Below are 27,457 nucleotides of genomic sequence, written 5' to 3' on the forward strand. Positions count from 1 at the left end.
AGATCTGGTAGGCCTGAATGGATTTGTGGCCTTTAAAGTAGTTGTTTCTGAGGAAGACAAAAAGGCCTTCCTGGTTGTTCCCTATGACTGAACTCCAGTTTTGAAATCAATTATATGAATAGATTTCACCTTATGAAGTTGTATAAGCAATTCTGAAGAAAAAAGTTTCAGATACCTTCAGTGAAATCAAGGGAAAACATATAGACAATTGTGCCTCTTTGTATTTATCCATGTTATGAAACTTGAATCAGATATTTGTAAGAGCTATAATTGAGATATAAAGTGGTTTTGTGAAAAAGCAGGATTTTAAAACAAATTCCGTCTTCTACTGCCAGAAAATGGGAAGACTAATCAATAGTTCTGAAAAACTGTCAGGCATCAAAGGCATTTAAGGGACATTAAGGGAATTAAAGGACAAAGGATGAAGACAGATATAGCAGATAGCTGAGAGAAATCAATTCTAAATTGCTTATTTCCAAATGCAGTGTCAGTTCACTCTGTTGAGTCACACAATTTTAGATGGGTTGTCACAACAATACTAAAGTGGAAATATATATTGAAAGAAATGATAACATGGTCAGAAAGGCATATTTGAACTAAAAGTTGTGAATTTGAAAATGCTGAGGTCTGTTATTACTTCTGGTGTGTGTGTGTGTATGTGTGTGTGTGTGAGAGAGACCAAAGGACCTAATTTAGGACTGATTTAACTCTTTGTTCACCGTTGTTCAAAGTGATGCTCCTGATCAAAGAGCATGACCACAATTGACAAAGATGTATGTCTCCTTCCAAGATTCTTCTCTGCTTGCTTCTGAATAAGGAAAACAAATGTCTTTAGCAATATATTCAGAAAACACATGTTGATTGGAAAGCAGCATCCATGTAGGTACAATAGCATGCTGGATACTGACCAATAGAGGCTAGCTGACCCATCTACTCTCTGGCAGAACAGCCGTGGTTTCCTTTATCACTTGATTGAGTAAACAACATATATTTGAATTCAGATTCATGCAAAGACATACATCATGATTCACAAAGGACATCGTTCACATATTTGCTAAACCAAAACTAAGTCATATCATGGTGTAGATAGGTGAATCCAGCCAGTGGCTCAAGAAAATGAAGAATTGCATCAAAAGCCTGTAGCTGAATTTTTTCTCAGCAAAGTGAACATTTGAGGTGCAGGCATGAGATTAATGTCAATGTTAGTGCTAGCATGAGATTAATGTTCTAGTTTTGTCAGATGAAGGGAATTAGAATAACACAATTTTGGTTAAATGTGATTTCAATTATTGTTACCTCAACAAAACAAGCATATCAGGAAGCATGCATACTGCTTAGAAAATGACATATATTAAAAAACAAACTGACAGTGAAATGGGATATTTTCATATCTGGAAAACTATGTCCCGTTGAATAGAACTCTTAATGTCCTCCAATTACCATGATTAATTTAATAAACATGTGAGTTGGAAAGGTATGTAATTTATTTTAATCACTACACTTTCTAGCAAGGGCATATGTTATGCTTGTTGTTTGTTATATTACCTTCCTTTATTTTACAGTAAAAATAATACTCCAAACCAATCCTGCTGAGCGGTAGGAGGCATCTTCAGGAAGGATGAAAAAAGCCTAGATTTTGGCCATGGCCTTGTGATTGAAATCCTGCTTGAGTTTTTTCACTCCCCCACCCATGGGCAGACTTGGTGCTATGCATTAAAATAGTCCCCCTCCCCCTTAGATATCCTCTTAGGTTTCAATCACTTGGATTGTGTCATGGATAAGGAAATAAAACAATAATTTTGAATCATAGGTAAAGAAGAAATAAGGCAACCCAGAACTTCTGCTGACATGAATCTAAGAGTCAATTCACAATTTATGACTGTGAACTCTAAGCCCCCCCAATGATTAGTCATATCCAAATTACATAAAATATTTTTACATTATTGAGCAATAACAAAACATTTATGAAACATTTCATCAACAATTTGTAAATTTTGACTTTATTTTATAGAGACAAAACAGTAAGAAAAACACTTAAATATTGTAAGAGAACACCATTCAAGAGCAATCCAAAACTATATCTGTCATTAACATAGCAATTTTAAATATGAGGTATATTTTAGTAATTATTAAACCTCCAGTGTTTAACTTCACAGTCTACCTGGGTGACATTTTAAATTTACTGCGAAAACTATGGTGTTGTTATAAGGTTTTAAACTCAAGTGAAACAAGGTGTAACTCTAAAATTCTCACAATAAATGTATAATGAAACATAAACAAGTTATTTGTTAACTAGGATTTATTGTAAAGATACAGTTGTAATACTCCATTGATCAATCACATTGTTAGCCCTGGCAGCATTTGGGAAGTTTAGAGGAGAATACAAAACCTGTTTAGATAAACAGTACTTCTTTGGATGAGTAGACGTCCAAGCAGACAAACATAGGCAGGAATGCTTGAAAAAAAAGGATGCTGACAATAAGATATTGTATCATTCTCTAATTATCAGTGAATTTTAGACTGTACACCTGAATCTTCAGTCCTACTGACAACAAAAGTACTACTTTTTTGTAAGATTAGAATTTAGGTTTCCCATTTAGAAGACTTTAAAAGGTGTAGGGTTCCCTATTCACTTACAGGTGGGTCAGCAATCTTTTCAGGTACCAACAGTGTTGCACAACTTTGAGTGATGTTTGAGATAAAAGATTTTCCAAGCTTTAGCTATCTTGCAAGATTCTGGACATTAGAATATTATATTTCATTAAAATTTTAGGATGAGTTAGTACCATCTAGGAGGGCTACAGATCAGATATGATATTCAGCGGGTTCTGACCAATTCTGGAGAACTGGTAGTGGAAATTTTGAGTAATTCAGAGGATTGGCAAATACCACCTCTGACTGGCCACGCCCCCATCTATTCTCTACCTCCCAAGTCCCAGCTGATTAGCTGGGTCTTCTTTTGTTGCCCTGCATAGGAGAACGGAGCTAGAAAGCAGGTTAGCTGGAAAGAGGGTAGGGAGGAAATGGGATTTTGTAGAAACCTTCCCTGTGGAGTGGGGTGGGAATGGAGATTTTACAGTATCCACCCCCTACCAAGCCACGCCCACAAAACTGGTAGTAATTTTTTTTGAACTCCACCACTGCTGCAGATGTTATGGTGCCCGTGGACACTGTACTATAGCCTCTAAACTAGACAAGAGACATTAAAATTGTTAGAAATGTCTAGAACACCTTCTAATGCCAGGGGTAGGAATTCATGGCCATTAAAAAGAATCTTCTCTCTTTGATGTATGCATTTCTTTTCCTTCTAAATAGAAAAGTTGGCATGTTTCATCTTTCACTCAAAATCTGCCTTAACATATATAACATTTGTATGTGTATATTTTTATTGAACGGGAAATCTATAGTACATTAGAGTTCTCCATATTTGAGAAAATATTCCTCTTGCCCTCCAGTTTGATGACAGAACAATAGATTAAAACTATGAAAATAATTTCTAGGTTATTTATTACTAAACAGGCTATGTTTCTACAATCCATTGCTCTGCCTTCTACTTAACTTAATAATTGGACAAGATGCATTTACATTAAGGTACTTTCTATTGAGAAAATTTTATGATTGGGATTCAGGTTTCAGAATATCTTTTGAAGAATTTGTTCTTTAGGAGGTATTTTATCTTTAAAATGTGGGGATCTTTGAGGAATATTATTAATCATATGAGTGCATGAAACTAGGCAAGAACAAGGTTGTTAAAAAAAAGTGAGCCACTGAGACATGTTTTAGAAATCCATTCAGTTATCTGCTACATTGAAAAAAAACTTTTGTAGTAATTGTACCCATTATTTTCATTTCAACAAAAAGCACATATAAACTGTCTATGGGTAATCCTCTGTGAACAAATGCAATTGTTTATGGAAATTACATTGCTAAGGAGTGCGGTAAAGTGTGACGCCACATGATGATGTTGCTTAGCAATAGCAATTCTGGTATTCCTGGTTGACATCAATAAACAAATTACTGTGAATTGTTAAGCGAAGATTTGGTCGCCATTTGCGACTTCCTGTCAGCTTCCCTATTGACTTTGTTTGTCAGAAGCCAACAAAGAAGGTTGCAAATGGCTGACTGTGGGATGCCCTGATGGATGGAACTCCCAGGACTGGCTGTAAGTTCAGCGCCATTGGAAGTCTGAATGGCCACTGAATGAGTGGTTGTTAAGGAAGAATCACTTGTACTTGTGAGGAAAATTCTTTATGTTTTCTTTACTTCCTCAGTTATATAAAAACCAGGGTTAATGAAAGTACAGACTGCCACATGATTATCATCCCCCCCCCCCCAAACAATATAGGAATTTCAGCTTTAAAATTTACCCTTCATAACTAGATTATTATTTAGCTTTGCAAAGCATATTTTATTCAATGTCTCACTTAATAACTGACATTATTCCTTTAATGCATGTTAGTGTCTATAGTGTCTTCTTGTCCAGGTACATTGTGGGATAGGAATATCCTGCTTGAATACTGAAGCTAGTATACAAGAAGATGTTGGGCATACTACAAGTTCTGTTTCTTTCTAGCCTCACCTTCTATACTGATTCCATTGCTCAAATGGTATAATTGAATCTTTCATTCTGTTGATATTCTGTTGAGAAGCAATTGGAAAACACTATTTCACTCATTCAGAAAATAGTTGAAGCTATTTCAATATTGCCAGCCTAGTGCTACTGCAAACTTCTGATTGGCCAGAATTTGAATTTACTGGCTTCTAGTCACTTTCAATATTCTGTGGAGAATCTAAAAAAATGACAACCTCATCTCCCATGTTATGAAGTATGGGAAGATGTGTCGAACTCTTAGTAGCCATCTGGAATTTAGCAGCTCAAATTGGGTAGTCCTACAGTTGTAACCTTGAGTATCCAAAATGGGAGAGGTGAGCAGAGAAAAATTAGTTGGAAGCTACAGAACATCTCATGAGGTAGTGGATAGAGGGCTTGGCAAGTAATCATTTGATAAATTGGTGCTTTGTAAGAAGTTGTGTGAACTGCAATTACTATCTGGAAAACAGGAATACCGCTCAGCAGCCATTTTGGAATAGTGCTCCTATAAATGCTCAATATTCCCAATATGCTATTTAGCCCCAAAGGCTGAGGACTATTTTGGAAGAATGAATGAAGCATTTAAAGAAATGAACATTGGTGGTAGATGTATTTTTCTGAGAAGCAGATCTTGCAAGCCATATCTTTTTGGAAGTAAATGAACCTGACTTGGTTGAATTTTCAACTGCAGCATTAGCTCTAAATTACTGAAATGTTTACTGTGTGGCGGCACCTGGATATAATTCAAAATACACATTTTGTTCAAAGCATGGCTGATTTAGGGTTGGTGCAATGAGGTAATATGCTACACTCAGAGATATTTTGCAATGATCTCTTTACAAATATAACACTAAAAGCAGCTTTTATTATTGTTGTGACTAGAAGCCTTGTTTCTAGTTCTTCACATGCCAGTGGGAAATCATTCACATTATATCTTGGTTTGCTGGTTTTCATTTTCATTTTTTTTTTACAAACATCTTTAGCTATTCACTCTGTGCATCCTGGTTAAACAATCTAGCAACAGAGATATTCAAGTTGATTATTTACAAGAATTTGCATATTTTGTTGAGGAGCAAGCCATATTCTGAAAAACTTCTAGTCCTCTGTAACAATGTGTGATCTTTTCATTCTGGTTCTTCTCATTCTGAGCTCTTTCTCAGTCTCTAAGCCATTATTCTTCTCTTACAGCTTTGTGTTCCACACTTCTTCAGCTTTGCTTTCATGTTCTTCATTCTAGTCTGACTTGCTCTGACTCCAGAGCAGACCAAGCTAACAAAAAATAATAATTAAAAACTGCCTATACTTATATAGGGTTTATATCTACTACCCCAATCATAGTTTTACAATGTGAACTCTAAATATCTTGTTTGTACATTTAAAATGGCAATATTGTTTGTTTTCACTGATTCACTGAGACTAATGTAATATAATACTGAAAACTATAAACATTCCTTTTTTTTAGTTGATCAACATGTCGCTTTACAGAATTTCTTGCTAAGTTTTCTTTAGATACTGCACAATCTAATTACAAGAATATATGTATGTAGTTAAATTTACTGGAAAAGTAATAAATTGTAACATTTACAGTTTTTTTTTCATTTTGGTGACACTTTAATTTGTGTATATTTTATAGCACATTGGATCCCTAAGAACAGAAACTCAAATAACTCATTATGGGGTAATCCTCTTATTGTTAGAACTATCCTATCTTCTGGTGCTAATTATTCAGTTAGAATAATTGTAAATTAATAAAAGGAGTATATCAGTATACAGTTGTGATCAGTTATTAAGATTATGCACTAATTAGAAGTTTTACAACAAAACAGACTTCTAAACAAATGTTAATATATTGGTTGGTCTAGTCTAGAAAATGATAGTACAGATTTAAAAGTTAATTGTTAGAAAGCTATTACCTGTTTAGTTTTACCCAACTTTGAAGTTGTTTGAATGCTTTAAAAAAATATGCATATAGGAATGATATTGGAAGCCCTACCTGGTGGTCCAGGTTCCCCAGGTGGCCCAGGTAATCCATCTTTTCCTGGAAGACCTGGCTTCCCATGAGTTTGGGAAGCTAGCATAGCAGCAGGCAGCTTCAGCTGAGACACAAACTGAGTCATCCTCTCTTCAATTATTAAAAAAATCACAAGGATAATAAAATAGCATTAAATATCTTTTCAACACTTGGAAAAATACTTGTATCTACTATGTTATCTACAGTATTATGGTTTATAATTTTTCAAATTATAAGTGGTCATTAAAATGGTTATTCTTTTTTTTCCACTTCTCCCTTTCTTCCTGGCTTGCTTTCTGATTTTTCCTGAGATGTGCATTTGAGTTTGGCAATATGTTATCTTTTTAATGCATTTAATTGCCATGGCCATGGGTGAAGGGCCAACGAGAGAAGCTTTATTATTTATCAATTTTAGTCTTTTAAGTAGATGGTCTGAAACTACTTTCTAGAAGCATGAAAAGAAATAGATAAACTATGTAATTTTAAGGGAGTCTTGTGCACTCCTCCCATATCCCCATTCAACTTTCCATTTCTGCCACATCACTTGTTTGACTTCCAGTCTTGTGTGCTTTAACAAAATAATTGGGAAGTTGGCTGCGATATGAGAGGTGCGTACAGTCTCTCTCTGTAATTAGCCTAGTCTGAACTGAAACCTATTCCTGTATCAGGTATAGATGGAAAAAAACTGGGCTCTGTTATCTTTCAAGATCTTTGGTATGTGGGAATCGTCTGTCCAATAGACATGCTTGCATTTTTATGACACCTTAGTAATTGTAACATTTGATGCAAAATATTGTATGGAAGATATGTCTGTTAAATAACATCAACTCTTCCTAGAAAACCATCCCATATCATAGGTATTCCTTAATTCAAGGAACAAAAAGAAGATATTCTTTAGGAAACCTCTGAGCGCCTAAGAGTAGGATTATTTTGTTTCATTTTGTTCATTCTGTTATTTTTTTTGTCTCAGTCAGCAAAGAGAAAGAAAATGCTGAAAAAAGGTTACGGATCGCACAGGCTAGTTAGCCCCTGGATGACATTGATTGGAGAGCAGACCAGTATCAAAGACTTGGTGAGGAAGCTAGCAATATATGTTACTTTCCCTCTACCTTATTATGTTTGTGTAGTTCAGAAACTGACACTGAACATCACATCTATCTATGTAGCTCAAACTCCCTGTGGTTTGCATAATTTCACTTTAGAAGAGGAAAGAGAAGAAAGTCATAAGGGGGTCTTCTTTTGATTTTACTGCTTTACTTGACCCTTAGGGTTTTAACTAACGCCATTCATCAGAGTTGCATATTTGGCAAACCATGTTTAAGACAGACCACCAAGTCCTTAAAAATCTCTTTTTTTTACTATTTGTCCAGCACTGCAAGAAAAACATAAGTTTGATTATCTTCTCCCAAGATACAATACGTCATATTTTGGAGGATGTAGGATGGATATATGTTTCGTTGCTATCTGTCCTCTAACAGGTCTTCTCTTTAAGTCTAACAGATTAGTATCCTTTGTGATTCCAGTACACATTCAACAAGCAGATAGTTAGTTAAAGGTATTTTGAATGTCAATTCATTATTTGTGATTGCAATAGGTGACTTGGAAGGAGCCTGCCTGCCTTAAGCATTTTAAATCTATTTTGTATAAATGACTGACGCTCAAATGTTACATATCCAGTAGATCTATAATGCACAATTGGAAGCAAATATTTACAAAGGAGATGTGAAACAGGTATTATATTTTCTCATATGCCATTTCCTTACCTTCAAAAACTCTAAGAACCTCCTGTCTGACATATTTTTTCATTTCCTCAAATGAAATTGAATCAGCCTGAAGAAATAAAAAATGAGGGAGCTTAAGAATAGATGGCTTGGGCAACGAAATCATCAAAACAAATAACATTGTCTTCATGTTTCTATTAAGAGCTCTTCAACAATAAAATTTATAAATAAAATTCATGTAATGAAAATCTGCTAGCATTACTACCATCATAACCATTCCTGCCACCATACAAACAATGCTATTGCCTTCAAATACTTGTTTCTCAATTATTTGTCCAGAGTTTTATTCAAGAAAGAGATGGCCAACTCCAACCAATGAACAGCATGCAGACCTGAAGGCCCAGAACTTATTCCAACTGCAATTTCTGAATATAAAAATAGGATTTTCTGCCCTTCTGGTGTAGAAAACATATAAAAGCTGTTGTTTGATCTTTAAAATGGGCTTAGAATAGAAACCCATTTCATTATCTTTGTTCATGATAAGTTCTTCCCATTAAATAATGCCATTTTGCCCACTGCAGCTTTACCCTTTCCAAAACGTTACGTGCAGCACATAGCCAATGAAGGTTGTCCATTCCCTGCCCTTCAGCTTACCGGTATTCCTGGGACACCTGGAGGGCCCTTTGGACCTGGAGATCCTGAACTGCCTTTTTGCCCTGCAGATCCAGTAGGTCCTAGGGGCCCTTGGTCTCCTGGTAAGCCAGGCTTCCCCCTTTCACCTTGTGGGCCCCTATCTCCCGGTATACCTTGATCACCCTGTTGAAACAAAAAAAAAGCATGCCGTGTCAAATACTTTGCTTGAGCTTTCATTTATCTTAAATCTCTTGAAAATGAAACCATTAATGATAATTAGAGGGGTGCAGTCCTTTGTATTTCCAGCCAAAAACATCCTTAGAGCTTTGCAAGGGTGCTTACATAGCACTTTCTGCATGTTCTTAAACAAACTTTTTTTCCCTTAGGATTGGACAGCCACACTATTTTGGAAAAAGAAGAGTAACCAGCGGGTGCATTTCTGCATGTTTTGAGGCATATTTTTTTGCCTTCAAATTCAAAACACTTTACAGTCCTACTAAGTAACATTTCTTTACACTACAGAATAACATTCTGTGAAAGAACCACACAGAGAAGACCAAGAAAACAGGAATGCGTTAACAAAACAACCAGAAAATCTCATAAAAGTTCTACTTTCTTATCAGCTATAAGGGTTTAGCACCGCAAAAGAAAGAAAATATAAGAAAATAGACGACTGAAGTATTTGATTCAAAGAAAGAAAGATCCATAGGAATTCCTATTCTTCTAATTATAGTTTTTTTTAAATACAGCAAATGCTTAAAACAGATCCTTCTTACTTAGTTTATCTACTGAATTTTGGATTAAATAACCCTAACCCTAACCCTAATGTGTTTATCATAAGGGCTGTAAAGACAGTGTTGTCTACAATCCAAAATAAATTGAAATAAGTCCTCGTTGTAATATTAATTATATAAAGTGATTCATTACTCAAACTGAAATTATGAAGGTGACACATACAACTTAGATTTGATATATTTATGAATCTACTCCTTCAACAATGGATAACTATATAAATCAGCCTTCTCCAGATTCATGTCCTCCAAATATACCAGAATTGCAAAAATATCAAAAATTCCACCCCGAATCTCATACCAGTGTCGTTTTTTTTTTCATTCAGGTTGAAGAATTTTTTTTGGCTTCTTGAGGACATGAATCAGCATCACGAGTTTTCTTTTCTGAGCACTAAAAAGGCTCAAATATTAAAAATGTCCTGTAAACTTAATAGAAACAAATGAGGGAGAAAATATATGATGGGGAAGATCTGGCTTGACAGTAATAAATGTGAAAAGGATAGATCAGTAGCTGTCTTGCAGCTGCTAAAAATCTAATACTATTTGGAGATGCCTTAATAGGAGTATGGAGGTCAGAATATGGAAAATAATCATCGCACTCTAAGTCAGACACCATTTAAAATACTGCATCCAGTTCAGGTCGCTTTGGTCCCAAACTTAGAATGAATTCATTAAGACTTCTAAATAATCTGCCATTTTAAACTGTTTGATTTCCATTGTATTAATATCCATCAAAGCTATAATACTTCAGTTTATATGCATTTATATCTACAAGTATGCATGTAAATCGCAAATAATAAGCTGGATAAATAGTATAACAATTGGCAAAGTAACTTACACGTTCTCCTTTGGGGCCTCTATCACCAGGTTTACCCATTCCACCCTACAAAAAATGGAAAGTATTGCTAAATATGTATATTCTTGCTGACAAAGGCCAAAAGCTCAATTATATTCTGTATACATAAATAGTTTTCTTACCTGAGCACCAGGCAATCCATCTTTCCCATTTAAGCCCTAAGGAAAAAGAAACATAATGATTTTCATATTACCAAAGGTCTGAATTTTGCTATCTATATCTTAAGACAGAACAGAACATAAGCATAAAGCCCTCAGAATGCAAAATGTCAACTGATAAAGTGACTGAAGACAGTTGGCAGTTGCCCCAAGTCTTACTCATTCAGGGTCCAAAGGGCTCAATGCATTCTTCAATCACATGACCACAAAGTGGTTCTACCTGGCTGTCGGACTTAGAGTAGCATTTAATGCCTGCAAATTATCAATAAAACTAACTTCTAAACTAATATAATAAAATTACCCATTACTATATAGATACCTGGGTATCTATATATCTATAAACTTTTATATCTATAAAAGTATGCACTTTTATTATTGTGAGGTCAATTTCCTTTACAGGTATGTTTAATTGCTGAGGAGCGTAAAGATAGTTTTATCACTTTTCCCTTGTAAGACAATGGAAAATCTCAGTAAATTTTAGCAGTTTCATTTTGGGGACCTGAAGAGGAGTAAACAATAATTTTGGCCGGGTAGCTTTTCAGGGACTTAATAATAATAATTAATTAAAATAAATTGATCAGATTATGGCATAAATTGGTTATGGTGGTCCCAGGATTATCGACACATTGGATACTATACCAAAAAATCTTGGATGGCATTTAGAAAAACTGCATTAACAAAATTTCCATTTGTCAATTGCAAAAGACCACGTTGCTTGGATCTGTACATGTATTATGCTGATACATTACAACTTCTTAGATTCTTGGGAAGAGCCTGATGCATCTAAAGACCAGCCCTAGTTAAAGAACTGGCAGCTGTGACTTCACATGATTGTGAACAAATAATAATAATATAACCATTTAATAATTGGCCATTAATTAATTAGCTGGAAGAAGAAAAAACAAATCCCTGTCTTGGGTCATACCAGAATCCCTTTTGAATTACTCACTGGTATTCCTGATGGCCCTTCTGGCCCTGGGAAGCCAACATCTCCAACAGGGCCTCTTTCACCCTAAAGGAAAAATAAAGAGTTTCTTATATTAACTGAAAGCAATCAGAATACTAATACTATTATGGGAGTGCGGAAACCTAAATGCTCTTACAGGTTCTCCGGGGATTCCTGGTGGACCTGGAGCGCCATGCTTTCCCTGTGAAAATAAATACATAGAAAATCACCTTTAAAAATGAATTATTTAGTCTGCTCTGTAATTATGGCTGTTTTAATGTATATTAGATGACAGTATATTACACTGATATTGCCTGAACAATGAATTCTTCCTTAGTTATAAAAGCTTTTGGTTCCATTCTTATATATACAAACTATACTAATGTAGCCTACTCACCCTAAATTCAGTGACACTTACTTCTGAACAGTAAAGCATCTTTAAAAAATTTTTTTTTAAATATCTTGAGATTGTTAAATCTTCCTAGGATATAAATTGATCTCAAAATACTTTTCAGATGGCATAAATTAAGTGGAGCTTTAGTTATAAAAATATATCATAAAAAGAAGAGTCATAGCTTAAGTGCTGCATGTGTTAGTCCTTCAACCCCAAAATTTGCTCCACAAAATGGAGCAAAATTGTCACATTACTGTTTTCTATTCCCCCACACTTAAATCAAAGTGAGAATCAGAGCAGAAAACCCCTAGAAGGTGAATTGCTTCTATTCCTATGTTACATGTGTATAAGTTGGATGAAAATTTGAAAAGATTTTGGTATCACTCTTTCCAATGATATCACATTAATAGATGCCCCCCCCAGACTCTCAACAAATCAGGAGGTTGATCTGTAGCCCAGCTGAATGTACCCATTGCAGTAATACTATAAAATGGATTACAGATAGAACAAAGAAAAAAATAGAGAAGATCAGATATTCATTCATTCATTCATTCATTCATTCATTCATTCATTCATGCAATTCTTCCATGACAGATTTCTTAATTCTGAATGTAGGTGTGGACTTGTTTTTTCATTGTCTTTCTAGCATAAAACAAATAAGGAATAATTCTTCTTGATTTGCTAACCACAAAAAATTTTCCTCTAAAACTGAATGCTCAACACTTTCTAAATATGGAGATCATTTGTAAAAAGAAAAAGTTAAGATTAGTTATTTGGGTATAGTTCCAAATTCTTTTGAAAATTCAAAATGAGATGGCAAGTAACATAGGAGGTATTTTATAGTAAGAAAAGAGCATATAAGAAAAGATTAATGATTAGGTATGACAATTTTGATTCTGAACATCCAGAAGAGTATTTGGTTACAATTTCCAACAGTTTGAACACATTGTTATACAATGCATGACTAGTAGACTTTACTCTTATTATTTACTCCAGTTATTGTGATTACTATTCACTTCCACAAAATGGAAACATACTTACAGGTATTCCTGGAACTCCTGGAGGTCCCACTGATCCCTGGTCACCCTAAAAAAGACATACTACATTGCAGTATTTCCAAAGTATATATCTTTACTCAGGACATGACACTTTACCTTAAATTATCCCAAAAAATCTTCAAGGCATGAACTTTTTACATGTAGCCATATGTAAACTGTATGTATGTATGTCACAATTGTTTTGCCATATTCAACAGGAAAACAAAGACATGAAGGTTTCTGAGTGGTGGACTACAAGTATGGGAAGACTGGAAAAACAGGGTAGTTTATAGCCAGGAATAATGACCGTGATTGTGATAATAGTAACATGAGAATATTCAAATTCTTTTATCATACAATTAATTCTGTTATAATCTCCTTTTTGTCATTTATTAACCTCACTGCATGGATAGGACATTCTCTTTTCCTAAATTTGTATTTCTACTACAATTAAGGCAATCTCAATTTCCTGCCAACTTGATGCTTAAAGAACATAATAGAGAAGCCTATTGAAATAAAGTCACTTAAATCTAATTTATTCCTGGAATATACCTATTAAGAGTCCACTACAGTAGTAATAGAACTTCTACTATCCTGGCAACTCCTGCCAAATGCACTATAACTATATAATGTAGAGTATATAATACTCTAATAAACCAATATCTGATTTGTTTCTCACATTCATCTCATATACATATAGGCTTGTAGCTACAGGCAAAATGACAACTTATGTGAATATTTATAGTACTTTATAGTACTTATCAGCTTTTGTAATCTGATATACTGATTTCTGAAAAGGATGCTCTGGAGGCACAAATACTCCTATGTATAATTCAAATAGACCACAATGAAGAATCTACCAATTACAATCTCAAGACGTCCAGAGGAGCAAGGTGGAATTTTATCACTAATATTAGGAAAAGACACAATAGCAGCTTCCATTCTTTTTTCTTTTGCCAGGGAAGGAAGCATTATAAATCAAAGCTATTTAATAGAAGGTAACAAGTTGCTCAATAACAAGTTGCTCAATAACAATATAGAAAGATGATTTGCAAAGATTAGGAAAGCAAAGTTTATACAGATTGAATCTGCATCTTGTAATAGAAGCGATCATATGCTTTGTCTTGGTATTTTGTACTGTATGATTTTAGCTATGGTGGTTTAGAAACGAAGGTTTATGGTTACTGTTTTAGGAATCCAGCCAATGTTTTTCATAAAAACATGGTTAACTAAGCCATGACTTAATGCTATATGTAAAATCAAGTATAGTTTTTTCTTCCCCCACCCTAAATTTTATCTGAATTGACAGTACACTCCATTTGGATTCACAGGCCATACCATAGTTGCCAGCCTGGTGCAAAGCAGTTTGCCCAAAAGAAATAGCAGTTAGTGTCCAAGAATCATCAGCCAATATTTTTGTTGTGCATAGCAAGCTTTTCTTTTACCTTCAACTTCTTCTGTGAAATTGCCCTAGCACAAACAGCAACATCTCATGTGCCTGGTACTGTCATAAGACTAAGGTGATATCCATTTGCTTAAAATACTCAGTTTTGCTGCTATTGTAAAATTTAAATTATTCTGTTCTAAATGGAGGCATTTCCTATATGATTTAAATATGTAAAAGAGAATTGGAAAAGAATGATAATTGTCAGTAGGTAAATGCAATCAATTTTCCACATTTATTTTGCGATTAAAATGCTACCTTTTCTCCTGGTAGTCCTTCTAAGCCTGGTAGTCCCATTGGGCCCGCTTCACCCTTGAAAAGAAACAAAAAGACAATAGTTTCTGATTTCAACACCCGCTAAGTAAATCAAGTCAGATGTATTTCACGAGCTGCTAAACACACTGCTTACTTGGAAATGACAATTTTTGCCCTGCTGAGCATTTTAATGACTTGAAACTAAGATTCAGATTCAAGACTGTTTTCTGTGTGATGTCTGGCTATACAGTATTTAGGTCTCACAGGAGCATAACTTGTGATTACATTCTCTTGCACAAATAAGAACTAATGGCCATTTTAGCTTCTTTTAAAAGGATCTGAGCCTAGTACTAAATTGTTTTCCATCATCACATCTGATAAAATTTAATTCCATAGTTCAACTATATGTACATAAAGTGGTTCCTTTTATAAGGTCAGACTCTCTCTTTTAGCTTCATAAGTAAACCAAATGGTCAATGTTGGTTTCTAGTTTTGAAATGGGACAAAATGACTTCCATAAATCTCCTCTCCACCTGACATTATGTTCTCCATGGCCATTTGCTTTCTTTCCCTAACTGAGACTAACTATCCAGAGGGAGAGAAGAAGGTAAATGGAAACCAGAAATGGAAACTAATGACCAAACACATAAGGGCACATCTTACAAATAAGGACTCATTTTACCCATTACATACCACAGCTCCAGTCTCCCCCTTTGGGCCCTATAAGAAAATAATACATCATTTATTTATGAGACTGATACTCCATGAAGACTGACCCAATGGTTTTATGGCCTTTTATCAGAATCAAGAATCTTCCACTATCAAATGAATTAGCCTATAAAATATATTATTTGATGGTTTAGGAACCATCATTCCACAAATGTTCTGAGTTTAGGAAAAAATGGTATTTGAAAAATAATCTGGGGAATGCCTTTATTTTCCATGTACTATAATACTTTTACTCCTCAATATATGCAGTGAATTACTTTGCAAGAAATAGATCATTACAGCAGATTATTTGTTTGTTTATTTATCATGTTTCTTAACTACCCATTTCCCTCAAGATAATTTATCATTTATCCACAAATAATAAAATAATTCATATTGATTCTTCTCTATGAATAAACTCATGCATCCACTGGGGTTAGGGTTGGGCAAGAATTTCTGCATATATAGCTATTATTTTTAATAATGATCTTTGCATCTTTATAAAATAAAATGTTTTCTTTTGAAATAAATGATAACCAATTTTAAAAGCCCATTTTTAAATGGAAAGAATGAGGCTAATTGGTTTAGTGTAAGTCTTGAAATCTGATTTTTTTATTTTTGAGAGAACCACCCTTAATTCTCATTTCACTTTGGATCAATATTTGTTCTTTTTAGCAACAATTGTAGAAATCTGGACAAATAGGTTCTTCAAATGGAATCAAGGTTCCAATCTTCTGATATAATTTTCTGTAATCATTTGGCACGCTGATCTAAAATTCAAGGAGAAAATCTGACAGGACTTTTTTTTTTAAAGAAATGCCAGAAAAGATATCTATGAATTACTCCTTCTGGGTACTAATGAATCTGTTTAGCAATGAATAGGCTCCATCTCCAAGTAAAAAATTGTATATTGTAGCTGCATCTGAGAAATGATTGTTAAAATACAATCTCAGAGAAAACTTAAAATGCAATTCTTTATATCTTATTGCTCTCAATACATTATTTTAAAATAGAAACATGTTTACATTGGCATCTTACATTTAATACTTCTACAATTCAGTTTTCCTAATAAATGACTTTAATATATTGAAGAATATTATATCAATTTGCAGTGAAATGTTGAGTGTTCAGTTTCACAAAAATATTAGTTAAATATCCTAGCAGCGATCCTTGAAATCACTGATAATAAACTTACATGCCTTTCCTCAGTTAAATATTGATAAAGTCAATTTTTCACTTCAAAAGCATGTGTCAAAATATTTCCCAAAGCAGCCACTCATAGTAAACAGTAAAAAACCCAAATCTTGAGAATAATATTGTCTTGACAGGCCTGGCTTTTATATAGATCATAATATTTATTATTCTTTGTAGAAACCTCTCCAGTGCTGTACTCAACTATTCTTATCAAATGCTTGCTTATGAAACATTACTCATTCCTATGATTTCTTTCTTTTGAAATAAACCCTCATTTATTTTACTGTCATCAACAAATCTAAACTATAGAATACTTTATTGGCCAAGTGTGATTGGACACACAACGAATTTGTCTTGGTGTAATACTCTCAGTAAATTACTAAAAAAGCATTTTTTCTGCTATCCATTATCTGATCTATCTGAATGAAAAATTCTGTGTTTATCTTTTCAATTAATTAATCTCATATATATGTAATTTGTTGGAAAACTGTCATTAAAGAGATACTTGGAAACTGTTTCCAATCATCTCATTATGTATCAGAAAATTACATTAACTATAATTGTGTCAATTTTTTACAGGTTGATAAGAAACAAGAGGTGATTCTAAAGGGATATTTTTCACCGATTCCAATTCAATTTTTCATTTCATTCCTTTTTTGTTGAGTGAAAAAGTTCTGGAGATTTGTTAGGTAAGTTATTACAACTTCTTTTCAGAAGTTATTTTATTTGTTATGGTTTTTATTTTTAATTGGCAGCTTTTTCTGACAAATAATATATTAAAGATTTCCTTCTCCAGAAGCTCTTGGGAAACCAAAAGATGCTTAACTTCCACTATACTTTTTGATCTAGACTTATTTTTGTCAATACTGTAGCATTTCAGTTACCTTTTTCCATTTTTTGTCAAAAGACTAAAGTCTTTAGCTGAGGATAGACCAGATCCTGGCTCTCCCAATGTGAATTCAACATCTTGAACACAAAACTACATTGGACTTACACAGGCAAAGTGGGAGGCCTGCACATACAGTATCAGAATGCTGTCATAGAATCAGGACAACTGCAACCCAGTGAAGTTCATTGTGTAGGACTGCACTATGTAGTAATATGCTATTTTAAAAATAAAATTATAATCTTCATGTTTAAACTCTTTTGAATTTTTTAAAAGTAATTGAACATGGTTTTTATTTCTAATTGTAAACTGCATGGACCAAGATTATGATACTCATTGGACTTGACAGGCTTATCATCTCTAACTATGCTGATTTATAATTTGATTTTTTCAACCATTTTTTTCTTCCATGTTTTTTTCTTCCAAAGTCCAAAATCATAATTTTTAAAAATGTATAATGTCACATTGAAAAATACTCTGAAAGACATCAAAATGAAGTGGAATCTAGGTACTAGTTAATATTACTACTATGCAAAATGCTGTTTTTCTTTTTAATCAGTCCTGTTTCTGGATGGAAACAAGAAAGTATTGCAACTTCTACAAATTTGGATGTATAATCATATATAATAAATATCAAACTATAATAATGCCATACTTACAGGAGGCCCAGGGGGACCAGCATAACTAGAACTTCCCTGCAAGGGAAAAAAAGACTTCATATTAAATTAAATTTTAAATCTTGTAAAATGACTTATAGTTAGTTTAGTGCCATTGGCCTTACTTTTTTTAATTGATCTTTTGTGGAGTAAGAGTATTTTGTTTTATGTTATGGAATACTATAAGTTTTAGATGTAAAAGATGTGGATAGTTCTTAGAAGATCTGCATTGATTTTTAAAAAAATGTAAACTATTAAAACTTTTCTATTTTGCTATTTTTAATCAATAAAAACAGGATATACATTCAACAAGAAAAAAATGTTTTCCATGCTATGAAATACCTGTAGTTTATATAAGCTGCTCATGCCACTACTTTCACTATATGACATACCCTGAAGAAAAAGTAAAAAGAATATATTAATGAGAAACCTTAAAACTCATAATAAGTCCTGATAACTTCTAAGATATCAGCACTACATATTCTGAGACAAGAATATGAAAACAGAAATTCTCCTAAACCAAAAAGCAGGTTTGGGAAAATTCTGGATCTCCAGGATCAACCTATAGGTTTCCTCCTGTTCCTAAGCCACCTTACTCCAATTTTCTAGCTTTCTCCAGGGCAGGGTAAACTATGAGGCAGAATGACTCTGGCTTGCACTTAGATGGCCTTCCATTTGACCATGCAAAAAGCAAAGTCTTGAAGGAGTTGCACAGATTGACATTTCCACCTCCAAAGCCTTTTTTTCTATGCAGTAAATGATTGGAAAATATAATCCAAATGTTTTCAAGGACTATCACTGAATAATATTTCTCCATTTGTTGCTGCAAGGAAAAGGTCTCCATGAAGAATGAGACGGGAGAACTTCCCTGCTTTGATTCCATGGACTATCTTTCTCCAGGAAGATATTGTTTCTGCTTACAGAAACAGATCGTGTTAAGACCAGGCATTTCTCTAGGAATAAAGCGACTGATAACATTTGACCTATTGAAGCTGTTAGGAAATTAATTCTAGCTCCAGAGTAGATTCAGTTTTTCCTTGATACAGACCTTTCCTGTTGATATATTACCCTAACTTTGGGAATCTATTCCACTAAAATCATGCTATGAAATATTTTAGGACTTCAGCCACTTGTAAGAGAATTCAAATTACTTACAGGTGGTCCAGGCTTCCCAGGAGCACCCTCATTTCCCTAAATCAAAAAAATAATAACACTCTGAAAAGACCTGTTCCACAGAGACCAGTAAGATTTTATAGAATATACACAGATAATACTTGCATTTAAAATGTGTAGTACAAAGTAAACAATATTTAGAATTGTTAGAGCTCGTTCACATAAAAATGTTTTTGAATGCTACCTCTTATTTCAGTGGCAATTCAAAAAGTTCTCTGCACTTCAGTTTAATGATTAAGAAATATTCTAATCTAACCATGGGGACAATTACCATGCAAATTAAAAACTTAATTCTATTCTTTTACTTGCATTTTAAAAAATATATTCAGAAGAAAAAGACCAAATCAACATTCTTTATGTGAGTGCTGTAATATACCATCAGTAACTATAGTACTTCACTGTAGGATACAGAATTTGGCAGATAGATTACTAAAGTTAATAAAGTTGAAAAAAATGGAGATATTTTATTGAAGATAAAAATATTTTTTTCTAAATAACTGCCACCAGTTCCCTGTGACAAATTGTCTCCACAATGCTAAAAACTTTATGACAAATTGTCTCTGCAATATATAAATTCAGCATATAAAAATGAAAAGAAAGTGCACTGCTCTATTTTAAAAGATGGCATTGATAGTGATTAATCTGTACTATGAAACAAATTGTTGTAGCAGAAGGCATTCATTCTCAAATGAAGAACATTAAACCACAGGTGGGTTATGAGAGTCTCGAGAATGCTGTTGACATTGAAGATCTTGGAACACTTCAAACTTAAAGGTTTTTTTTAAAGAACTCATCTATTCTTAGTACATTTCAAAGAAATTATTTAAACATGTTTAAGAAATTAGTTTTGGGGTTTACATGTTGATAAATGACCATATTGTGAGTCATAAACTTTCAGCAAAAGGATGAGATCAGAAGTACTACAATTTCACTTCCGGTTGTAAGGCTTCGGCGGTGGCAGGAATCCGCTTCTCTGCGGGTCCCTGCTGCACTCGCTGTCAAGGTACCCCCGATCCAACTGGATTTGGGGGTTGTCGCTGCCCTGAAGGGGCAGCGGAAGACAGAGGAGATCCGGGCAGGGGTCTGGGGACATCGCACCCCCCTTCCCCAGCCGGCTAGACTCCTTTTTCCCGAGACGGATGAGCGGCTGTCTCCATGGCAGCCATAAAGGATTCTTCAACCGGATAAGTTTGCGCAGGAGGAAGTCTTAGAAGGAGAAGTTTTCTTGGCTAAACCACGACATTATGTTACTTTTAAAACACCCTGGAAACCTGATTTTGGATTGATTCATTTGTTTCCAAAAGAATCTGTTACATCGGCTAAAGTGCTGAAGGAAAGTTCACTCCCCCTCCCTACGGAGAAAGCAAAGGAGCACAGAAAAACTTGCTCTCTAAAGGTAAAAATAAGCTCTTTGTTATAAGTGGGAAGGGGAGGACTAAAAAAAAAAATTTTTTTTTAAACTTTGCTGGAGGAGACACCTTGAAGATTACAAGACCATTAATTAATGGTAATACGGCTTTTAAAATATATCTGGGATTTTGCCTCTGGAGAAAAAACTGTAAAGAGAAGAAGAGGAAAAAAGTTTTGTTTGCTTGAATTGTTTGATAACTCTGACATTTGGAAACTACTTCAAGATTGAAAGCATCTGGGTTGTTTTATAATGGTACCACCGGTTGATGAACTGAAAATGGAATATGAAAAATTAAAAGAAAGACAACAAAGTGGCAAGGATTCTTTGGGAGCTGCCTTCCATTTTTTAGAAATGGCGGTTTCTATGTACCAGCAAACACTGGAGGAAGGAGAAGGAGAAGAAGAAGAAGAAAAGGAAGAAGCCATCTTTAATGGACTAAAAAGTTTGATTAAGAAAGAAAATGGGAAGGGAGGAAGGGAAAAGGAGAATTTAAGATTTAATAAAACAACCAAGAAAAAGAAAAATAGGTTGAAAAGAAGGTACAATGTTAGAAAGCAATTGAAAAGAGAATTACAACAGAGAGGGAAATTTAAAAAGGGGGAGAGGAGAGGAGGGGGCAAAAAGACCAGATTGGAGAAGAAAGGGAGGGAAAAAGAAAAAAAAAGCCACGGGTTAGGACAAGATTTTTTTTAAAAAAGTTTTTTTTTTAGAGATGAAGGTTGATAGATAGCTTATAATTAAAGAAGATTCTGCAAGAGTGCATAAGATAGTATTGTAGTATTTGTATTTGGAACAGTTTATTGGAATATTTAATGAAATATTAATGTTTAATAATGATGGATGTTGATATTTGATTAAATATTAGGAGACTTGTTAAATGATTAATGCTTAGTTAAAGTTTAATTTGTTAGTGTTTTAATATTATTATAACTTTAGTATTTTATTTTTTCTATTCTAAAACAATGTACTTATCAGAATTAGAATTAGAATAGAAATTATATATTTAATTATACTATGTTTACTATTCTTTTATTTTAAGATTCAATATGTAGAAGGTACTAAGCAGAATCAGGATGGAAATTATGTATTATTTTAAGCTTTATTTTAGAAGAAGGCGTCATACTTCAAAAGCGATTACAGGGGAAATTTTTTGTTAAAGGGAAGAGATACATAGATGTTTGGTAAAGAACGGACAAAAGACATAAGTATAATGACTTTGAAATAAGATGAAATAAATAAAATATAATTAAGAGAGTGAAAAGATGGGAGAAGTTATATAGAAAATACAAAATGGTTAATAAGATATGAAGGGTATATAAGGTGGGCATGAATTTGATTTAGGTCTGTCAAAAAAGATGTAACCTGGGGCTAAGTCACTTTTCAAAAGAAGTTTTATGTTTTATGTTTAGTGTGTGGATTATCTATGTTTGATTCTAAATTAATAAAATCTCGGAGAAATGAAATTAAAGGGAGAGAAATTGGGAAAAGATATGTATAAATGATAACTAAGGAGGTTTTTTTTCCTCCAATGTTTTGCTTTAAGTGTGATAATTTGGAACCATGTTTTAAAAAATAATGCTTTATTTGTCTTGTTGAAATTTATAAGTAATTCTTAGAAAGGAGGTTTTATACCTCTATGTGTTATGTTTTGTTTGTCTTTAAAAATCAATAAAACTTGTTCTTAAAAAAAAAAAGAAGTACTACAATTTCTGCTATCAGGAACAATCAATGTTTGAGCACATATTTATTGAGGGTCAATTACCACTGAGATAAGAGATAGCATTTTAAAATATTTCTATGTGAAAACGCTCTAACAAATTTAGTTATTACTTTCTTTGTATAGCTATGCAAACTATGTAAAACCACAAATCCATCTTTGAATTTCAATAAAATGAAAGATTCAATCTCAATAATGTTAAAGGGTGTACCTGGAATTCCTTATTTAACTAAGAAGAAATTAAGTAGAAACAACAAAAATGCTTTTAGAGGGGTATGTGTGAACTGTGAAGAGTAGCAGACCTTCTCGCCTTTTGTTCCTGGTGAACCAGGATGTCCAGATCTTCCTATTGCGCCCTGTAAAACAAAGAAATTACACAAAACAAAAGAATTTAATGTCATAACATTTAGAGTTTGAAAGCTGTGCTTTTGGAAAGTAATCTTAAAGAAATGATTTTGTGCAATTATTTATTTAAACATGTATTTTATTTCATCTGACATATCAGATATAAACCAAAACCAACATTGTAGAGTGTACCTTTTGCAGATAATGCATTTCATACAACTCATCTCAGTGTAAGACTGACAATTCTACTAAAAGAGAATTAGGGATATGACCACCATTTTATTGCAATTACTGCAAAGTTTTCAAGGAATATTTTCTTTCAAGTTATTGCATTATTTGTTTAAATTCCAATACTGTTATCATGTTTAGGAATTATGAGATGTTCTTTTTATATTACAAAATACCATGGAAATCCTTTGTTCATATCTTCTTTTGAGATGTTATTAAAACTGTTACAGCCATTCTACATTCCTACTGATCCCCACTGAGGTACCAACCAGATCTGACCCTGCTTAGCAAGGAACCAACTAAGATATTTCCTTTTTCTGTAACCTATCAAGTACAATTATTTGCACTCAATTTAGAAAATCATCTTTCAAGTCATATTGAGAAGAACATTGAGCAGCAGCTGTCAAGTTGTTAGGCTGCAAGATTTCACTGGCAAATATAAAATTAAATACTTACAGAAGGTCCTGGTGGTCCTACCACACCAGGTAGCCCTGGAATTCCTTGAAGGCCCTGAAATAAATCAAAATATGAGAATGGGAATATGTGAACTATGCTTGGGTGTCTGTGATATTTGTTTAAATCATTGCCAACAATCTTTACCTAAATATACAGAAAATGCAGTTATATAGCAGTAAATATTTTCTATACACAATTAGTTTGGATGAATCAAACATTATACTAATTGGTAAGAAGGTTCCTAAACACATAGGGAAAAAAGCAGGTACTAATTCAAGTTTACAATAAAACTGAATATACAATAAAAGAGAATATTGAAGAAACATTAAAAACTCTGGAAATAGAACATGTTTCTTGATACCATACTTTAATTCTCCCTTTCGGCATGGGAAAAGAACCCATTTCTAGTGCATGTATACTCTCGAAATTTTCCTGTGAGGTTTATTCAAAGATCAGTGGAACCAGAAACATTTTCAGATTGACTTAAAAGTATAACCCTGCTTTGCTGATTTTGAAACTATATTTTGTTCAGATACAATCTGCTGTCCTAGATAAAGGATTAATTTAGCCTCTGGCTATGTGATAGAATGTGAGAATCATTCAAGAGTGCTAGATTGTCTAAGAAGCTTATCATCTGTGTAGCAGTGTGACTCTTGCTCAGAAGCCAAATGAGTCCGGGTGGCACCCTACCGATCTAATAAAAAGATTTGCATTCACTCTGGAGTCTCTTAAAAGTCTAATTGCCAATTATAAACCAGCCCTTTTATTTGGCTTTGCCTTTTGCTCTTTACTCTGAAGAGTAAAGTATTGTTAAGAATCGCTTGATGTCAGGTGTCTGGATTTTTTTTGCTATTGCAGTTTCTTTGACTGCATTGTAAAGGAACCCCATAAGGATACTGTGAAACACACAAATATATAAATATAATTGCTTGCCTGCAGTGAATTTGAAATAATTCTTGCTATTTTATTGAACAGGTTTCTGCTATATTGGTGCTATATTACATAATGCCATTATTGCTATATTTTTTTTAATCTTTGCTAATGGACATTGGAGCATAAGGCATTCATAGTTGTATACAGATGAAACTGTATTTAAGCCTCTGCTCACTTTTTTTTTATTAAAATCAATTAAATATGGTGTTTTCCCCAAAGCAAATTTATTCTGATAAGCTATTTGTCAAAGTATATATGATTAGCCCTTGTATGAGGACCCAGATTATTGGGGGCAATATGCTGACCCTGTAAATAGCTTAGCAAGGGCTGGAAAGCACTGTGAAGCGGTATATAAGTCTAAGTGCTATTGCTATAGCTGTTCAGCTACCAAGTGGAGACATGGCCAATTACACAATGTTGCAAAATCCACTATTCTCCTTTATAGAGAGAAGAGAAATAGGTAGCAAACAGAATGAGGTAGGGAAAAAAAGAGGAAGAAAGGGAAAAAAAGGGAGAGAATGAAATGAAGAAAAAGACAGGCTGATGGACTAAAGGCAGGAAAAAAATGGAAAGAGATTTATGAAGAAGAGAAAAGGCATGTTATTCATCAAGAGATGATTTATTCAACTGAAAGCAAGAAATAACCTTCCATTTAAATTTCCTAATTTAAAAATGTTTTTGGGGAAAAAAACAACCACTCATTAAAAATCCCTTTATCTGAAAGATCCTTGGTCATGTGGGAATCCCTGAACCTGCAGTCATGTTTTTTTAGGCAGAGGAGATTTTTTGCACTCAGTAATATGAATAAGGAAAATCATTTTTTTGCAGGAGGCTGGGAAAGCATGAAGTAAATTCACTTTGTGAGGAATGGATGGTGGAGAAATGCTTTCTGTATGTCAAAAATGTCTTGCTTCCTAGGGATGTAGTGAGAGGATTAATAGATGTGGCAGTGACAGCAGCAAGGCTTGTTAAATCAAATGCCTGAAATCCTAGAATGAAGACTTGGAAGATGACAAGGGTAGCACTAATAGGAAAACTATTCTAGTTACAGCAGGAGTAGATCTTCATACCTCATCGCCTTTCTCTCCCAGAAGACCAGGAAATCCACGTTCCCCTTTGCTCCCCTTGGGACAAAGAAAATATACATGACCTGGTTTATAAAACACATTTATTAAAAGGAAACAGTTTCAAGTAATGGATGCTAAAATAGCACAGCAGAGATTGTAACATACTCTTTGTTCCGCAACTCTAACAACTGCATCATCAATGATGGCTTAAATGCATATAAACATTTACATTTTGTAATCCAATAAACACTTGGAGTTGAATCCTACTAAATTCAAGAGAACTGTTTAATTTTCATCGAACTGCAGTATTGATGCCAAATGACAGAGTAAGAGAGATCACTCTGTATATATGAATCAGCTGTTAAAAATGTTCAAGATAATTTTGTACAGGAATTCTCCTTGGTACTTCATTGTTCCTGCATTTTCTGTAAAGTTCAACATTAAGTAGAAAGTAATTTTTTTTAAAAAAAATCATTTGTCCATGTTAAATCAAGAAACCAGACTGAGGGATCTAATCAAATGAGTCCAACAATAAACTAGTAGGACTACCACTATTGCAACTCAGAGGACTCGTGTAGCTCAGACATTGTTATTTTGAAATCAGGTCAAAGTGTAAAATCTGTGAACTTGAAAAATCTATTGCCTTGCCCAGATTCCTTTTCTTATTACGTTTCCTTCATAAATTCTGCTCCTGTGCAGCCATCTCTTTAATTAAAAGCTTTTTTCCAGAAGAGTGGACCAATTAGGACTAGTCACTTATTTTGAGGGGGACGTGCAGGAATGTGGGATGCACATGATCTTTTAATCTGCAAAAATGTTGATTATTTCTGGTAGTGATAACAATGTATTTACAACTTTTAAAAGCAACAACCTTGCATGTATAATTAAATAAAATCCACAAATTATCAAACTTCATTTTAACAAGCTCACATGAGGAACTCACTTTTGACCCTTCTCTTCCTGGGATTCCTGGGGGACCTCTTGGACCAGGATCTCCCTTAATGGCACAAAGACAATGGTAAAGGGATTTAAAAAAAAAAAAAACCACCGTAGCTTTGGAGAATGTATTCAAACAGGACATAATACTAGATATATCTTCCTGACTTCAAGATCTTGCTTATGATAAGTCTGCAATATTGCATTTTCTCTTCTGAGAAAAACATTTTGATCAAAATATCAAAAGCCTTGATGATTATTTTTCTAAGATAGATCTTGATAATGTGAAGCAGAGTGTTGCCTTATTTTGGATTTTTGTTTTTGAAGTGATAAATATACGAATAGCATTAAATGTCAAACTTAAGAAGAAGGCCTTCATTACTCAGGGAACTTCTGTAAACAATTGCTAAAACAAAACTTTAGATAACAAGACTTTGAAAATGCATGGATGTTATATGTGCAGAAAAAATAGTCATTTTATATTTCTATAAAAGAAATATAATGTTTCAGTTTGGTGTAGTGGTTAAGACATCAGGCTAGAAACTGAAAGAAAGTGAGACACAAAGACAGTTAGGTGACCTTGGGCCAGTCACTTTCTCTCAGCCCTAGGAAGGATGCAACTGCAAAGTATTTCTGAAAAACCTTGCCAAGAAAGCTGTAGGGTCATTGACAATTGGCCATGACTGAATGGAAAGGGGGGAAGGGGGAGAAAAGAAACAAAGTCATGCTACAAACAGAAGAAGGACTAAAAACCACAGGCACATGAAACTCTAAATTTACTGAAATAATAAACTCTGGGTTGACTTACCATTCATGATTAATAAAAATTGTGGATGGTGAATTATGAATAAGGAGGGCCATTGATATAGATCTGCCATTGCCTTTAATCATCATGCCATCTACTGTTTAT

The 27,457-nt window shown here is 33.8% G+C and overlaps 1 protein-coding gene across 1 annotated transcript in view; it reads right to left on the reverse strand.

Annotated features, from left to right (window-relative positions):
* COL19A1 (collagen type XIX alpha 1 chain) overlaps nt 1–27,457 on the reverse strand; it is a 205,055-nt gene that overhangs the window by 11,833 nt on the left and 165,765 nt on the right. The window contains exons 31-47 of the mRNA XM_087920538.1: nt 26,555–26,608; nt 25,615–25,668; nt 23,612–23,665; nt 22,885–22,938; nt 19,437–19,472; nt 18,624–18,674; nt 18,285–18,320; nt 15,531–15,557; nt 14,841–14,894; nt 13,143–13,187; nt 11,865–11,909; nt 11,711–11,773; nt 10,726–10,761; nt 10,586–10,630; nt 8,978–9,139; nt 8,366–8,432; nt 6,585–6,713 (exon numbers count right to left, since the gene is read on the reverse strand). Of these exons, the coding sequence (XP_087776664.1) occupies nt 6,585–6,713; nt 8,366–8,432; nt 8,978–9,139; nt 10,586–10,630; nt 10,726–10,761; nt 11,711–11,773; nt 11,865–11,909; nt 13,143–13,187; nt 14,841–14,894; nt 15,531–15,557; nt 18,285–18,320; nt 18,624–18,674; nt 19,437–19,472; nt 22,885–22,938; nt 23,612–23,665; nt 25,615–25,668; nt 26,555–26,608 (1,012 nt within the window). The remainder of the gene's footprint in view (nt 1–6,584; nt 6,714–8,365; nt 8,433–8,977; nt 9,140–10,585; nt 10,631–10,725; nt 10,762–11,710; nt 11,774–11,864; nt 11,910–13,142; nt 13,188–14,840; nt 14,895–15,530; nt 15,558–18,284; nt 18,321–18,623; nt 18,675–19,436; nt 19,473–22,884; nt 22,939–23,611; nt 23,666–25,614; nt 25,669–26,554; nt 26,609–27,457) is intronic.

Source organism: Pseudonaja textilis, chromosome 1 (genome assembly GCF_049901715.1).
Source record: "Pseudonaja textilis isolate UNSWEBS1 chromosome 1, rPseTex1.2, whole genome shotgun sequence".
Taxonomy (NCBI): domain Eukaryota; kingdom Metazoa; phylum Chordata; class Lepidosauria; order Squamata; family Elapidae; genus Pseudonaja; species Pseudonaja textilis.